The following is a 16856-nucleotide window of genomic DNA, read 5'->3' on the forward strand; positions in this document are numbered from 1 at the left end:
ACAATTGTTCTTCGTTCTTGTATTATACATGTGTGTGTGAGTGTATGCATCTATATAAGTATATATCATTAATATATATACTATATATATATATATAAATATATATATATATATATATATATATATATATATATATATATATATATATATATAAATATTATATATATTTATATATATGTATATACAGTATATACATACATATATATATACATTATATATATAGTATATATATAATATATATATATATATATATATATATATATATATATATATATATATATATACAGTATAATATTTACAAGCATAGACAGGAAAGGTTACAGGATAATTTCTCTTATTTTTCCAAAACATGATCACAGTAACAGAAAAGAGGAAAGGCACAATACTGTTACATTACATTCGTCTTATAAAAAAAAATACATAAACAAACGGCAAAGATCAACTATTCAATCATTAGTTTTCACAGAAGTAGGTGTTACAGCAAACAGCCCGATATTTTGAAGAGAAATTTATGGATAACTGCTAATTTTTGAGGTCAAAGGCTCTTTTAACTTTTATTTCGTTTTTTCATACGAATGTAACACAAGAGTATTGTTATTTTTCTACTTTCTTTAGCAGTGATCCTGTCTCGGAAATATCCTTTCACACTCTCCAGCGGGTGCTTGTATATGTTTGTATATATGCCACGGAGCCATAGTGGTGTCATAGTATATATATATATGTATATATATATATATATATATATATATATATATATATATATATATATATATATATATATATATATATACATATATACATATACATGTATATATTAATTTTATCATTTACGCAATTGTTCTGTGCATTAATACAATTACTAACAGGACCTCATTAAAACTGGATGGTATCTTGAATAAATATCGCTGGATACCATCCAATTTTAATGAGGTCCTATATATATATATATATATATATATATATATATATATATATATATATATATATATATATATATATTTATATATATTTTATGTATACATATATACATACGTATATAAATTTTTATTCATGTATATATATATAAACACACACAGACATATATATATATATACATCATATATATGCATAAAAAACTAATTACCTGATGGCGAAAATATTAAAACTAAGATATATGATATAAGAAATTTAACACAGGTCAAGTTTTCACGAAAAAAATGGAAGATAAATTTACCTGAGCAGCTAGAATTTAGGACTTTTATGACAACTCTAACCAACACATAGATGAAGTCTTAAAAAAAATTTATCACAAGTTAATTAATGCTGACCTTATCTTTAACCTTCAGTAAATACACTCCGTGAACGATATATAGATATATATATATATATATATATATATATATATATATATATATATATATATATATATATATAACAACAACAGGAGTCAAAGAAGACGACAGTCAACAAAACAGTTGCATATTTATTAAGATATCGTATATGGCCAGTTTAGATGTTAGTCGTTATTCACAAATGCCAGTCTCGAAACTATGAGATTATTCTGGACAAAGTTTTTATATAGTGGTGTTATCTTTCATAGTTTTAATAGACAACTTTTTAAGTCTCTCTTGGAACTTGCAGTGCAAGATTCTGCTTTTATTTTTAACAAACAACTTACTTGCAGGTCGGGGAGTTGCTATGGGGTCCCCACAAATTTTTTTATGGCATATTTAGAAGAAAGTTTTTAAACAATGAACTCTTAAACCCCTTTGCTATAGGAGATATTGGATGATACTTTTACCTATTTCACCAATGTCAATCTTTTCTAGATTACGTTAACTCTAGACATCCCAACATTAATTTACAGCAGAATAAACTGTGACGTAAAAATAGATTCTATAATTTTAGTACATCAGTTTTTATACTTATATATATATATAGTTCGTGTTTCTTCTCTTTTAAAATTAATGCCATAACGACTCTAGTTTTTATAGCCCTCCGTTATACATCTAGCTGGGCAAATTTATCCGAAATTCATTTTTACTGGAATGTTTTGCAAAATGTATCCACAAAGACTTTTTTATAAAGGTTAACAAGATTGGATCACATTAACTTTTCATTCTTTGTGAAATGCAATGTTCCTAAATTGACTATGTACGCTTACCATTTAGGACTCTGACTTTCTTTCCAAAGTCAAACAAATCATTGAAAAAGTTTGGATTTCTAAAACTCAATTTAATACCTATGAATCCACTAAAGATTGGCGGCTTTTAAATTATAGGACAGTTCAGACCTTTATCAATTCAATATTATTTACAAATTTGAATGCCCAAGAAGTTGAGTTATGTTGGCTCATAAATTTCCTATTCTGTAACTTAGTTTGATACAGAACTTCACGAATAACTAATCATTTTTCTGTATTATCATATTAAATGCTAGGTTATATAGATAAAAACATTTTTCCATGGGAACTACCAGACAATATATATAATACCCTTATATATATACAGTATACCTCTTTTTATACTATATATATATACTCTATGCGTGAGCTTATATCTCACTTCGTCTTTTCCCCTTCTGTGATCAGGTGACTTAGAAGTGTATGTGTAATTTTGAATGTGTGTGTTTGTAATTTAGCTTTTATTAAAAAGGTGTTACAGACTGATGATTTTTAAGTAACCCAACGTTTCTTAATAAATCTGTTTGTTGACTCTCTTCTTTGGACTCCTGCTTGTTGTTCATATCCACAGAATGTAGTTCTTCTTATTTGTATATATATATATATATATTTATACTACAGAAAATTTAAATGAACCATATAAACACTTTTTTTACATGTACAAAGCCTTAGGTCCAAATACAAGAATAAATATAGGTCACTCGTTAACTAATAAAATTATGAGATAAATTTCACTTCATATCTATATATGATATAACCATTTGACTCATATAGGTCTATCTCGAATATATAATATATTTCTGTTGGTCGAATATATATAGTTCTTTATCTTCTTTTATGCCGAGAGGTTAAAGATAGGACGACATTAACTGGAGGCTTATTTTGTTTTATATTTATTTGATTCAAATTACATTTAACTGTCAACTTCTTAAAATTTTGAGAATAAGTTTCTATTCTGTAACTTAGTTTTGATATTTATTCTATCACTCTTATATATATATATATATATATATATATATATATATATATATATATATATATATATATATATATATATATATATATATATATATCTATATATATGTGTGTGTGTGTGTGTGTGTGTGTGTGGTTTATTAGGTGTTACTGAGTTTCTGAGCACCCAATTCTCGCATCTATATATCATATATGTGTTTGCAACGACTTCAGAAAATTAAATGACCATATAAGACATGTAGAGGTAATGTAGGTCATATTTAACTAATAAAATTATGAGAAAATTTCACCACACTAATGACACATTTGACACAGGTCACAGTTCTTTCTCTTCTTCACGAGATGTGGACGTGACACACACACACACATATATATATATATATATATATATATATATATATATATATATATATATATATATATATATCTGTATATATATATACTGTATATATATACAAATAAATATATATTTAGATCAAGTATATATATACTGTATATATATACATTAACATTTTGAAATATATTATATATATAATATATGACTACATGTAGGAAAATGCATATTTCTATAAATACGGAAATCACACTCACTCTCACACACACACACACATATATATTTTATATATATATATATATATATATATATATATATATATATACATGCAAAAATGTATTTTTACATCGTAACATTTTGAAAAGTTAGTGATAATCATGACTATGAAAAAATCTCTCTCTCTCTCTCTCTATACACACTTTATATATATATATATATATATATATATATATGAATATATTAATGTTTATATGAAGACAAAAGTATTTATACGATTATATTTGTTTCGTCACGTACGCGATAATAAAAAGCACCACTGACATCAACATTCAGCTTGCTTGAAGAATGAAGAAGTAAACACGAAAGGTACTCCATCCTGGTTGTTACCTTACTCCCATAAAAGGAGAGATGAAATGAGTCTTTTTTTCTTACGTTTTTATCTGTTGATTCCACACTCGGCCAGAATTCCCCTTGGCTACAGACTGATAATTGTCGTAACGCTTGTTACAATTCATTTGTGTTGTAGATTTTAAGCACCATTAGATAAACAGAGAAAATTTTCTCTGCTGACATACCAGCAAGATCCAGAAAGTTCTACTTTCATCTCAGGCCTCCTTAGGTCAAGGAACGAACACACATTACGTCAGAATGACATCATCGTTCACGCCCCTGAGCAGTGGGAGGCGAGAAGAGGCAGCGTGGGCGCCAACCACCGCGGTTGTATATAAGACCCCGGGAGTCGCTCACCTGACAGAACACTACGAGAACTGAGCTGATACACAACAGCGTCAACAAGGATCTCTCTATTCGCCCTTTGAAGTGGTTCCGCGCTATAAATATCTGTTCAGACTTAATTCAGTGCACTAAGTACCGTCTTCCTTTTATAAAAGGTCGCAGTTCGGTCGTTAGTTTCGAGAGAAACAGAATAAGAAAAATGGCTCCAACACAACACAACAGCAACACAGCTTCTTCTCTGAGCAGCTGCTCAGCAGACACGATGCAAACGGAGTCTTCCTCAAACGTCAAAAGCAGCTTTGAAAGCACAGCATCCTGTGTGAGTGAAAGCAGCAGCAAAAGCAGCATTTCATCAGACAGCAGCAGAGCGTCGCTGGAAGGAAGAACTTCCATGATGGAGTGGCCACGTCTGGAGGACTCCCTCATCCCCATCGCCACTCGAGGCCTGTTCCACAGCGACGCCTTCTTCGCAGATGCCCGAAGGCAGTTCGATGAAGCCGTTAAGGAGGTCGTAGGTCAGTGGGGTCAGAGGTCAGACGAAGTGAATGACCTCGATTCTTACAGAAAGATTCGAGAACTCGACCTCAAAGACAGCAATCAAGCCGTTTCTCTCTCCCAAGATGACTCTCATCATAAGGTAAGTTGACTACTTCCTTCACTTTATATATATATATATATATATATATATATATATATATATATATATATATATATATATATATATATATATATATATATGTGTGTGTGTGTGTGTGTGTGTGTGTGTGTAAACTGCAATGTAGAATGAATTCATAAGCATACTAAAAAATTAGGTGGTTATAGCACAATCTTTCTTTGGAGCAGCTGGATTGTTAAAATTATTCTTTAGTAATAATTGGTGGTGGAATTAGGTACAGTTGAAGAAGTTAGACAGCTAAGTGATTAGAGACCATAGGAAACGGAAAAAGGTAAAAGGCTGAAGGCAATGTAGCTGTTGGCCTAAGAAGGGGAGCTGCAAAGAAACTTTGGCATCATTGAAACGAGCAGAGGAATATTTCAGATGTTCTTATGATGTGATTGTTTGTAAACGCATTTTTTGATTTTTTTTTTTTTTTACATTTTGCAAACTGATCAAAACGTGTTCAGAAATTGGGTAGAGAGCAATGTCTTTCAGATGTACCATCTGTCATCTTAAATGTCTATAACAATTGTAGTTATTGTAATACTCGAAAAAAAATTGAAGACCCTCAAGTATTAAGCAACATAAAAAATGAGCTGATTGCTAGTACTCCATCTTACAATTGCACATTAAACCGTGATCTATCAGCCCAAGTGCTCATGGCTGATGCCTGTTCTCTTCTTTGCAGGTTGTGCTAGACGTCAGAGACTTCATGGACGGAGATGTCAAGGTGAAAATTGTGGACGAAAATGAACTCGTGATTGAAGGCAGCGCTGAGAAGAAAGACGGCCATTCGATCTCAAAGAAGAGCTTTTGTCGACGCTTCACTTTCCCTGGTCTAGTCAAAGCCGATGCTGTGTCATCGGCAATGTCCTCCGATGGTGTCCTAACAGTCAACGTCCCAAAGAATAAACAAAGAGAGACTTCCGAAAAGAAGGTGAACTTCCAGTTGCAGAATACAAAAGAGGAAGTTGCCAGCAGCATCTCAGCTGACACAAGTGACAAGAAGTTTGTTGAGGCAGACAGCTGGAAAGACGTGGCATCAGAGGATTTCTTCCACAACAGGAAGACTGACATTCTGTTGCCTATTTCAGAAAAGGGATCATTTTTCCATGACTCCTTCTTCGAAAATGCCCGACAAGACTTTGAGAAATCTGTGAAGGAAGTTTTGAATAATTTTGGAAGTACTTGTGCAAGTGATACAAAGGACAGCATGACAGCATACAGGAGCCTCAGAGAGACAGAACCTCACGCAAGAAAATCAAGCCGTTTCTCTTACAGAGGATGACACCTTCCATAAGGTTTGTGGAGCCGACTCCTTTGATGTGATAATAGTACTGGTATTTTGCAGGCAACAAAAATTATACATTTGAAAGTATTTCCTGGCATAACACTCTTTCTTATTTTACAGGTTGTTGTGGATGTCAAAGATTTCATGAAAGGCGATGTTAGTGTGAAGGTTGTGGATGAGACAGAGTTACAGGTTATTGGAAAAGTAGATGAGACTAGGAAGGAAATCTTCACACAAGAGCTTTCAAAGATCATTCACTTTTCCGGGACCCATCAGGTCTAATGAAATCACTTCTGCAATGTCATCGGATGGAATTCTTACCATAAAGGTTCCAAAAGCAAAGGACCAAGGAAATGCACTCCACCAACTCCTCTATTCACTCCACCAACTCTTCTAGTTCCCTTTCTTCCAACGTACAGTCAAACTCTCATGGAATTAAATTTACTACCAAAGAAAACGAAGAATCTAATGCTAACAGAACATTGGAGAATTCTGCCGAAACTTTCCTTTTGCCAGTGTTTGAAAGGCCACTTCTTCCACGACGACTTCTTTGCATCTGTGCGTCAAGACTGAAAGGGCAGTTCAGGAAGTGTTGGAGAAGCATGGAAAGTCAACGTCTGTGTCACATGATATGACATCTTACAGAAACTTAAGAGAGAAAGATATGAGAGAAGAGAATCAAGCAATTTCTGTGACCGAAGATCACCAGAGCCATAAGGTTGGTAGCTCTTAAGTCTTTTGTTTGAAAGCTTTAGGTAACTGAAACAATTTTTTACCTTTGTTTTTGGAAACAAATGCTAAAAACAGGTGACATGCCCTAAGCATACTTTTCTTTTCAGGTGGTGATGGATGTGCAGGATTTCAACAAGGATGACCTAAAAATTAAAGTCGTTGATGAAAATGAGCTGGTTGTTGAAGGAAAAGTAGAGAGGAAAGAGGGAGAGTCTGTATCCACAAAAACTTTCTGCAGGAAATTTGTTTTTCCTGGACTGGTGAACTCTGAAGCTGTTTCGTCATCGATGTCTTCTGATGGTGTACTGATAATTACCATTCCAAAGAAACAACAAGAACGTCTGGTTTCCACGACGTCTCACTCTCTAGACAGGGACTTCATGTCCTCTTTGAATACTTCTCAAAATTTATCGAACCATGCAAGAACACATATGTCGTCAAGTCAGTCCTTGAATCATAGCCAGTTTTCTGAAGAGATGTCTAGTTTTCACGACGACTTCTTTGCAAAGGCTCACCAGGAGTTTGAAGAAGCTGCCAACAGGGTTTTCAATCACGCACAAGATATGACATTGTCATTGAAGGACAGGAACTCCTTCGAAAATATGTGTGAGGTCAACTCAGTGGACGACGAGCGAATGGTATCTATGGAGGAAGATGGTCATTCTATTAAGGTGAGTTATGCATATTTTATGCCATATTCTTCTCTCAACAATGATATTCCACCAACACCTCAGTCTTACATTAACGAATCATTTAGAAGTGCAGATTTATGGGTGCATCACCATATATAGTCGTCAAAATCTAGACAGGAAGCTACATTTTTAAAAATTCTGCACGTATGATCTAAGTAACGTTAGCTTTCTCTCTTATAAGATAATACTTTACTGCTATGGCGGAAAATGCACCATGAAGAATTATCCCTTTTGAAAAATATCAACTGCCCTCAGGTTACACATATTTCTACAGTATATATTTTGAACTTACAGGTCAAAATCGATGTCACTGACTTCGTGGGCGGAGACCTGCAAGTGAAAGCTCTAGAGCAGAACGGGCTCTTGGTGGAGGGTCGAAAGGAAGTCGTGGATGACAATGGAAGGTCTTCTAGCAAGAGCTTCAGCCGTCGCATGAAGTTACCAGGTACAATTAAAGTGGACGCCATCACCTCTGTTCTGTCGAAGGATGGGGTACTGGTCGTTACAGCACCCAAAGACTCCTAAAGAATTCTTTCCTACCGAACCTTTTCAACTGATCAGTGACGATCAGCTGCCAAAGGATTCCAGATATTGTTCCTGTTTTGCTTTTATCATTCTTGTTACTGGCTTGATTCCGTAAATATTTATTTGATCAATGAATTTGGAAATATATTTTTGATTTATCGTTGTCTATTTTGCTAATAAAATGAAGAAAAATTACGTGAATTTCATTCTATATATTATCCTTATGGGTTAAGGTAATGGAGTAGTGACAAATAGACCATTCAATAATGAACATACTGTATATTGCTCCTGTTTCAGTATATAAGTAAAAAAATCATATGTTTGATAACCCGTGTATAAGAAATGGAAACTCGTGATAAATAATTCATCTTGCTGATGTACAGTACATTGAATGAATGGAGAAAGACATACTATGAAGGACATTATGAGGCCTCCTGAATAATAATAATAATAATAATAATAATAATAATAATAATAATAATAATAATAATAATAATAATAATAATAATAAGGTTTATTTATGTTGGCTATTCTGTATCTTACATGGATAAAATGTATTTCGATGGAAGAGTTACATTTCATACTACTTACAATTTACTATATACGACAAACCTGAATGAACATCTTGAAAATACAAAACGAAACGTAGCCCTCTAATACATAGCTGTAGTAGTATGTATAATTTTATTTACATGTGCAAATTAAGCATCCTCTTAATTTAAAAAGTTGTCATCCTATTGTTACAATTCTGGAATGTAGTGATATTACAGTGGAAAGCGTAATCAGCCTACATTCAAAATGTGTTTCTTTAACGCTGATTTGAAAGAATTGATGTTAACTATTTTTTTTATACCTATTGGTAGCTTATTCCAAGCCAAAGGACCCTGTACAGCGAACGATCTTTCACCCAGCTCGGTATTTGACCATGGTATGTAAAGGTCGTTGCTGTTTCTTGTTGCCCTGTCACTTCTGAATCTAACTGATGTCAGGGGAAAAATCCATTCTGGTAATAAATCATTTAGCATTTTGTAAACTGATAGACATAAGTCGTACAGTATTCTTTGTTCCATATTCAGCCGCTCTAATTTCTTTAAAATTGCTGTTACATGATCGTATTTCTTTGCCTTCCCATCAGTCGCCTTTGCCGCAAAGTTTTGGAGTTTCGATGTTGTTGTTGTTTAGACGTAGTGCCCCAGACCTTCAAACAGCAGTTTAGCATGAGTAAATGTATTTATTGTGTGTATGTGTTACAGTATGAGAACGTGTGCCTGTGGTATTTTATTCTTATCCTTCGGGCCAGACCTGTGAGAGCTGAAAGTCAGCTCAGTGGTCTTTTATTCTGTTTAGGTAAATTAGTGCTCCATTCACTTTCCTACCGACTTCATTTATATGAGCTTGTAGAAGGCGTATGTGGAAAAGAGGTGAAGGAAATTGTCGTTGATTGTAACAACTGCAAATGAGTCGATATTTCTGAACAAAAACATGAGAAATCACTCATTGTGATAGAGACTTTGAGTGATGTGTTTTATATTCTAGCTGTAAAACACTCCAAAGATTATCAGGATTGGGAGTGGGCCAAGATGAAATGTAAGCCTCTAGCTGCTGTGGAGGCATAGGCTATCTCCCGACCTGAAGGTAAGTAATGCTAATGAGAAATGGTGGATACCCAATTTGCCAGTAAGGACCCGATGTGGTTAGGGTAGGTTGAGTTTAGTTCCTGTATTCCCCATTTATTATATATGATTCTGTAGGCAGGTTAGGATGGGAGAGGCCTCAGGTAGGAATGGACGCACCCCCCTAGGTGGATATGCATCTTACATCAAATGTTACTATAGTGTTACTTATAATTTTTTTGTGATTGTTATGTTTAATATGAATGAACAATGTATATTTTGGTTGATTATGACGTGAAATATACATGGTAAAGCTGTGAAATAGGCCTAGTTAGGCGTACCCTGCGAAATATACACGGTAGAGCTGTGAAATAGGCCTAGTTAGGCGTACCCTGTGAAATACTGCTGTGAACTCAAGTCACAGAATACAAGTTCTTTGTTCTGCAGAATGACTGTTTACCATTGAAATTTCCTTAATCACAGTTTTCGGTGTGAAACATAAGTTGCTGGAGATGTTGACCTGTTACATGGTCCGATGTTTTCCAGGCAGTTATTTGTCTTATGGTTACTTTGCATCAGTGAAGTGTTCTGTTCAGAAGTATGATAATCTGTTTCAATTTTAGGTCTCTCCAGTCTATCACAGGCCTCAAATCATGCACAACTTGTATAGGTAGTTCATGTCTGTCTTGGAATTCACTTGTTTGAAATGTGGCAGCAAATGGAAGCACAATGGTGTTGAAACTGCTAGATTTATTTTGACCTTGAATTCATTCTCAACTTTATGACTTCGCTCTCTGTTTTAATTTTTTTTTCTTATGTTAATACCAATTCTGGAGACTGTAGTCATACGTTTTGTTTTTAAGTCTCCTTAATTAGCTTGGCACAAGAAGCATACAAAAATCCATTGCAAATTCACGGTTACAGAGATATTTATAAATGAATATTGTTAACCATTAGGACTTCTTAATAGTTCTTTCTTTATGTTTTGGTGTACATGCAAATGGGGTTCCCTATCGGATTTTGTTAGTCCCTTCGTATTTTCGGTAAGGATGGCTAGCATATTTGAAGCATCTTTTTTTTTTTTTTTTTGATTTGGGAATGTGGGTGTGTGGACGATGCTGAAAAAATGATTGGTTCTTTTGTTCTGTATTTAACAAATTAGATAGGTTTTCTACAATTTGCCATCGCTTGATAAAGCAGCATCAGATCTCAGTCTTGACTCATTTGTTCCTTGGATCATTTGAGCTGCATTGCAAAATTTCGAACACAGTTTTTTGTGGTGTGTATTTTGAATGTTTCTAAATTTTATCTTCAGTAGCATGTAAATATTTGAAAGATACTGGACCCCTTATAACCTACAGTTGTGGGGTTCTTTGGTAAACCTGGGTTTTCGGGTGGGGAAATTACAGAATGAGTGAAACAGCAGGGACAGATATTAGTCTCCATGATACTTCTGCGAGTTCTGACTCTGATTAAGGTAAGGGTTACTGAATGTTTTCTGAGGAGGATACGCACAGTTTTCCCATCATTGTAGTTTGCAAAGAGGGGTGCCAGTACCTCTAAAACTGGTACAGTAATATCTCAATTACTGTAGCTGGTTTCTCACATCTAGAACTTGACATTATCCAGAAGGTTTCCAGAACCAAAATATTTAAATGCAAAATATATACAAATCCATAGAAATTTTAAAAAGCAGGCTTGGATAATTGGCAACGCTTCGCGAGGGGAAAGAATTGTTGGTAACGCTACCTATAACATGTATTACTCTATGCATTTTGTATATAGACGGATTTCCCTACACGTACATGTGAATATATGTATTTTTAAATGCCACATTGACCTAGTCAATTTTTGAGAAGTTAAAAGGTTATTGTGACTGAGAAATCTCTCTCTCTTTCTCTCTCTCTCTCTCTCTCTCTCTCTCTCTCTCTTTATACATGCATATATAGTATATATATGTATATATATATATATATACATATATATATATATATATATATATATATATATATATATATATATATATATGTACACACACATTTATATATATATTAATATATATATAGATATATACATATATATATATGATAGTTATATATATATATATATATATATATATATATATATATATACATAACACACACAGACACATTTATATATAATATACCGGTATATACATACACACACATATATATATATAGGCATTATTATATATTTACCTTTCTTCCATACACGATTGGATATATGAAGGTTACCCGCCTTTTTACTTATGCGTTTTTGAAGAGAATTTACAAAATTATCTTTTTAATGGCATCCACAATCAGCTTGAAGAATGAAGAAGTAAACACGAAAGGCATTCCTTCTTGGTATTTACCTTTCTTCCATAAAAGGAGAGATGTAACGAGTACTTTTTTCTTTGTTACGACTCATTTCTGTTGTAGATTTTAAGCGCCATTAGATAAACATAGAGAACATTTCTCGGCTGATATACCAGAAGGATCCAGAAAGTTCTACGTTCATCTCAGGCCTCCTTAACACTGGGTACGAACACACACTACGTCAGAATGACATCATCGTTCACGCCCCTGAGCCGTGGGAGGCGAGAAGAGGCAGCGTGGTTGCCAACCACCGCGGTTGTATATAAGACACCGGGACTCGCTCACCTGACAGAACACTACGAGAACTGTGCTGATACGCAGACATCATCAACAAGGAACTCTCTATTCGCCCTTTGAAGTGGTTCCGCGCTAAAAAATATCTGTTCAGACTTAATTCAGTGCACTAAGTACCGTCTTCCTTTCATAAAAGCAAGCAGTTCAATCGCTAGTCTCCAGAGAAAAAGAAGAAGAAAAATGGCTCCAACACAACACAACAGCAACACAGCTTCTTCTCTGAGCAGCTGCTCAGCAGACACGGTGCAAACGAAGTCGTCCTCAAACGTCAAAAGCAGCATTAAAAGCACAGCATCCTGTGTGAGTGAAAGCAGCAGCAAAAGCAGCATTTCATCAGACAGCAGCAGAGCGTCGCTGGAAGGAAGAACTTCCACGATGGAGTGGCCTGGTCTGGAGGACTCCCTCATCCCCATCGCCACTCGAGGCCTGTTCCACAGCGACGCCTTCTTCGCAGATGCCCGAAGGCACTTCGATGAAGCCGTTAAGGAGATCGTAGTTCAGTGGGGTCAGAGGTCAGACGAAGTGAATGACCTCGATTCTTACAGGAAGATTCGAGAACTCGACCTCAAAGACAGCAATCAAGCCGTTTCTCTCTCCCAAGATGACTCTCATCATAAGGTAAGGATTATATATAAACACACACACAATTGCAGCGTTGGATGCAGTGCTTAAAGATCAGGCACAGTTAAAGAAGTTAGACAGCTAAGTGATCACAGACTAGAGGAAACACAAAAAAGTAAAAGTTAGAAATTAAAGCACTTGTAGGCTTAAGAAAGGGAGTTGCAGATAAACTTTGGTACCATTGAAATGAGCAGAGGAAAATTTCAGATGTTCTGATGATCTGACTATTCGAAAGGGCAGTTTTTTTTCTACTTTTCTAACATTTTGTTAGTTGAACAAAAGTGTTTAGAATTTGAGTAAGGAATGGACCTCAGATGTACCACTTGTGATCTTTAATGTTCATAACAATTGTAGGCATTATAACATTAGACAAAAATTGAAGACCCTCAAGTATTAAGCGACATAACAAATAAGCTGATTACTAGTACTCCAACTTACAATTGCTCCTTAAACCATGGTCCATCAGCCCAAGTGCTCATGGTTAACGCCTGTTCTCTTCTTTGTAGGTTGTGCTAGACGTCAGAGACTTCATGGACGGAGATGTCAAGGTGAAAATTCTGGACGAAAATGAACTCGTGATTGAAGGCAGCGCTGAGAAGAAAGACGGCCATTCGATCTCAAAGAAGAGCTTTTGTCGGCGCTTCACTTTCCCTGGTCTAGTCAAAGCCGATGCTGTGTCCTCGGCAATGTCCTCCGATGGTGTCCTAACAGTCAACGTCCCAAAGAATAACCAAAGAGAAACTTCTGAAAAGAAGGTGAACTTCCAGTTGCAGAATACAAAAGAGGAAGTTGCCAGCAGCATCTCAGCTGACACAAGTGACAAGAGGTTTGTTAAGGCAGACCGCAGGAAGGACGTGGCATCAGAGGATTTCTTCCACAACAGGAAGACTGACATTCTGTTGCCTATCTCAGAAAGGGGATCATTTTTCCATGACTCCTTCTTCGAAAATGCACGACAAGACTTTGAGAAATCTGTGAAGGAAGTTTTGAATAATTTTGGAAGTACTTGTGCAAGTGATACAAAGGACAGCATGAAGGCATACAGGAGCCTCAGAGAGACGAACCTCACGCAAGAAAATCAAGCCGTTTCTCTTACAGAGGATGACACCTTCCATAAGGTTTGTGGAGCCGACTCCTTTGATGTGATAATAGTACTGGTATTTTGCAGGCAACAAATATACATTTGAAAGTATTTCCTGGCATAACACTCTTTCTTATTTTACAGGTTGTTTTGGATGTCAAAGACTTCATGAAAGGCGATGTTAGTGTGAAGGTTGTGGATGAGACGGAGTTACAGGTTATTGGAAAAGTAGAGGAGACTAGGGAAGGGAAATCTTCACACAAGAGCTTTCAAAGATCATTCACTTTTCCGGGACCCATCAGGTCTAATGAAATCACTTCTGCAATGTCATCGGATGGAATTCTTACCATAAAGGTTCCAAAAGCAAAGGACCAAAAGGAAATGCACTCCACCAGCTCCTCTATTCACTCCACCAACTCTTCTAGCTCCCTTTCTTCCAAAGTACAGTCAAACTCTCATGGAATTAAATTTACGACCAAAGAAAACGAAGACTCTGATGCTAACAGAACACTGGAGAATTCTGCCCAAACTTTCCTTTTGCCAGTGTTTGAGAAAGGCCACTTCTTCCACGACGACTTCTTTGCATCTGTGCGTCAAGACTTCGAAAGGGCAGTTCAGGAAGTGTTGGAGAAGCATGGAAAGTCAACGTCTGTGTCACATGATATGTCATCTTACAGAAGCTTAAGAGAGAAAGATATGAGAGAAGAGAATCAAGCAATTTCTGTGACCGAAGATCACCAGAGCCATAAGGTTGGTAGCTCTTAAGTCTTTTGTTTGAAAGCTTTAGGTAACTGAAACAATTTTTTACCTTTGTTTTTGGAAACAAATGGTAAAAACAGGTGACATGCCCTAAGCATAGCCTACTTCTCTTTTCAGGTGGTGATGGATGTGCAGGATTTCAACAAGGATGACCTAAAAATTAAAGTCGTTGATGAAAATGAGCTGGTTGTTGAAGGAAAAGTGGAGAGGAAAGAGGAGAGTCTGTATCCACAAAAACTTTCTGCAGGAAATTTGTTTTTCCTGGACTGGTGAACTCTGAAGCTGTTTCATCATCGATGTCTTCTGATGGTGTACTGATAATTACCATTCCAAAGAAACAACAAGAACGTTTGGTTTCCACGACGTCTCACTCTCTAGACAGGGACTTCATTTCCTCCTTGAATACTTCTCAAAATTTATCGAACCATGCAAGCACACATATGTCGTCAAGTCAGTCCTTGAATCACAGCCAGTTTTCTGAAGAGATGTCTAGTTTTCACGATGACTTCTTTGCAAACGCTCACCAGGATTTTGAAGAAGCTGCCAACAGGGTTTTCAATCACGCACAAGATATGACATTGTCATTGAAGGACAGGAACTCCTTCGAAAATATGTGTGAAGTCAGCTCAGTGGACGACGAGCGAACGGTATCTATGGAGGAAGATGGCCATTCTATTAAGGTGAGTTATGCATATCTTATGCCAAATTCTGCTCTTAATCACATTCTGCCAACACCTCAGTCTCACATTAACGAACCATTTAGAAGTGCAGATTTATTGGTGCATCACCATATATAGTCGTCAAAATCTAGACAGGAAGCTACATTTTTAAAAATTCTGCACGTATGATCTAAGTAACGTTAGCTTTCTCCCTTATAAGATAATACTTTACTGCTATGGCGGAAAATGCACCATGAAGAGTTATCACTTTTGAAAAATATCAACAGCACTCAGGTTACACATTTTTCTATAGTATATATTTTGAACTTACAGGTCAAAATCGATGTCACCGACTTCGTGGGCGGAGACCTGCAAGTGAAAGCTCTAGAGCAGAACGGGCTCTTGGTGGAGGGTCGAAAGGAAGTCGTGAATGACAAAGGAAGGTCTTCTAGCAAGAGCTTCAGCCGTCGTATGAAGTTACCAGGTACAATTAAAGTGGACGCCATCACTTCTGTTCTCTCGAAGGATGGGGTACTGGTCGTTACAGCACCTAAAGACTCCTAAAGAATTCTTTCCTACCGAACCTTTTCAACTGATCAGTGACGATCAGCTGCCAAAAGATTCCAGACATTGTTACTGCTTTGCTTTCATCATTCTTGTTACTGGCTTGATTCCGTAAATATTTATTTGATCAATGAATTTGGAAATATATTTTTGATTAAACTTTGTCTATTTTGCTAATAAAATAAAGAAAAATTACGTGACTTTCATTCCATTAAACATTAAGGTTATAGAATAAAAGCAAATGGACTATTCAATAGTGTACATAGTGCTCCTGTTTCGATATATAGGTTAAAATAAAAACCATGTGTGCATATTGCTGATGTACATCGAATAAATGGAGAAAGATATGAAATGACGGACATTACGAGGCCTCCTGAAGAAAGGCTTGTAGAAGGCTTATGTAGAAATGAGGCGAAGGAAAGGGTCGTTGATTATAACAACTGCAAATGAGTCAATATTTCTGAGCAGAAAACATGAGAAAAACTTTCTGAGTAGTGACTGAAATGACCAATGTACAGCTTGAGTATCTGGGATGAAGTGAATAACTCATAACAGTGAAATCAAA

The 16856-nt window shown here is 35.6% G+C and overlaps 2 protein-coding genes and 1 long non-coding RNA gene across 3 annotated transcripts in view; 2 read left to right on the plus strand and 1 right to left on the minus strand.

Moving 5' to 3' along the window:
* LOC136841797 (uncharacterized) overlaps positions 1–16856 on the minus strand; it is a 136112-nt gene that overhangs the window by 50693 nt on the left and 68563 nt on the right. The gene's annotated exons all lie outside the window — the stretch shown is intronic.
* Positions 4445–8514, plus strand: LOC136841783 (serine-rich adhesin for platelets-like). Its single transcript, XM_067109068.1, has 5 exons — positions 4445–5061; positions 5771–6266; positions 6964–7091; positions 7213–7776; positions 8092–8514. Exons 1-5 carry the CDS (start codon positions 4624–4626, stop codon positions 8320–8322), a joined length of 1857 nt encoding a protein of 618 aa, XP_066965169.1. The 5' UTR covers positions 4445–4623; the 3' UTR covers positions 8323–8514.
* LOC136841784 (uro-adherence factor A-like) lies at positions 12604–16483 on the plus strand. Its single transcript, XM_067109069.1, is given in 6 exon segments — positions 12604–13225; positions 13735–14346; positions 14454–15059; positions 15186–15273; positions 15276–15748; positions 16061–16483. Coding segments are annotated over 6 exon segments (2448 nt in total). The 5' UTR covers positions 12604–12787; the 3' UTR covers positions 16292–16483.

Source organism: Macrobrachium rosenbergii, chromosome 9, assembly GCF_040412425.1.
Source record: "Macrobrachium rosenbergii isolate ZJJX-2024 chromosome 9, ASM4041242v1, whole genome shotgun sequence".
NCBI classification, from domain to species: domain Eukaryota; kingdom Metazoa; phylum Arthropoda; class Malacostraca; order Decapoda; family Palaemonidae; genus Macrobrachium; species Macrobrachium rosenbergii.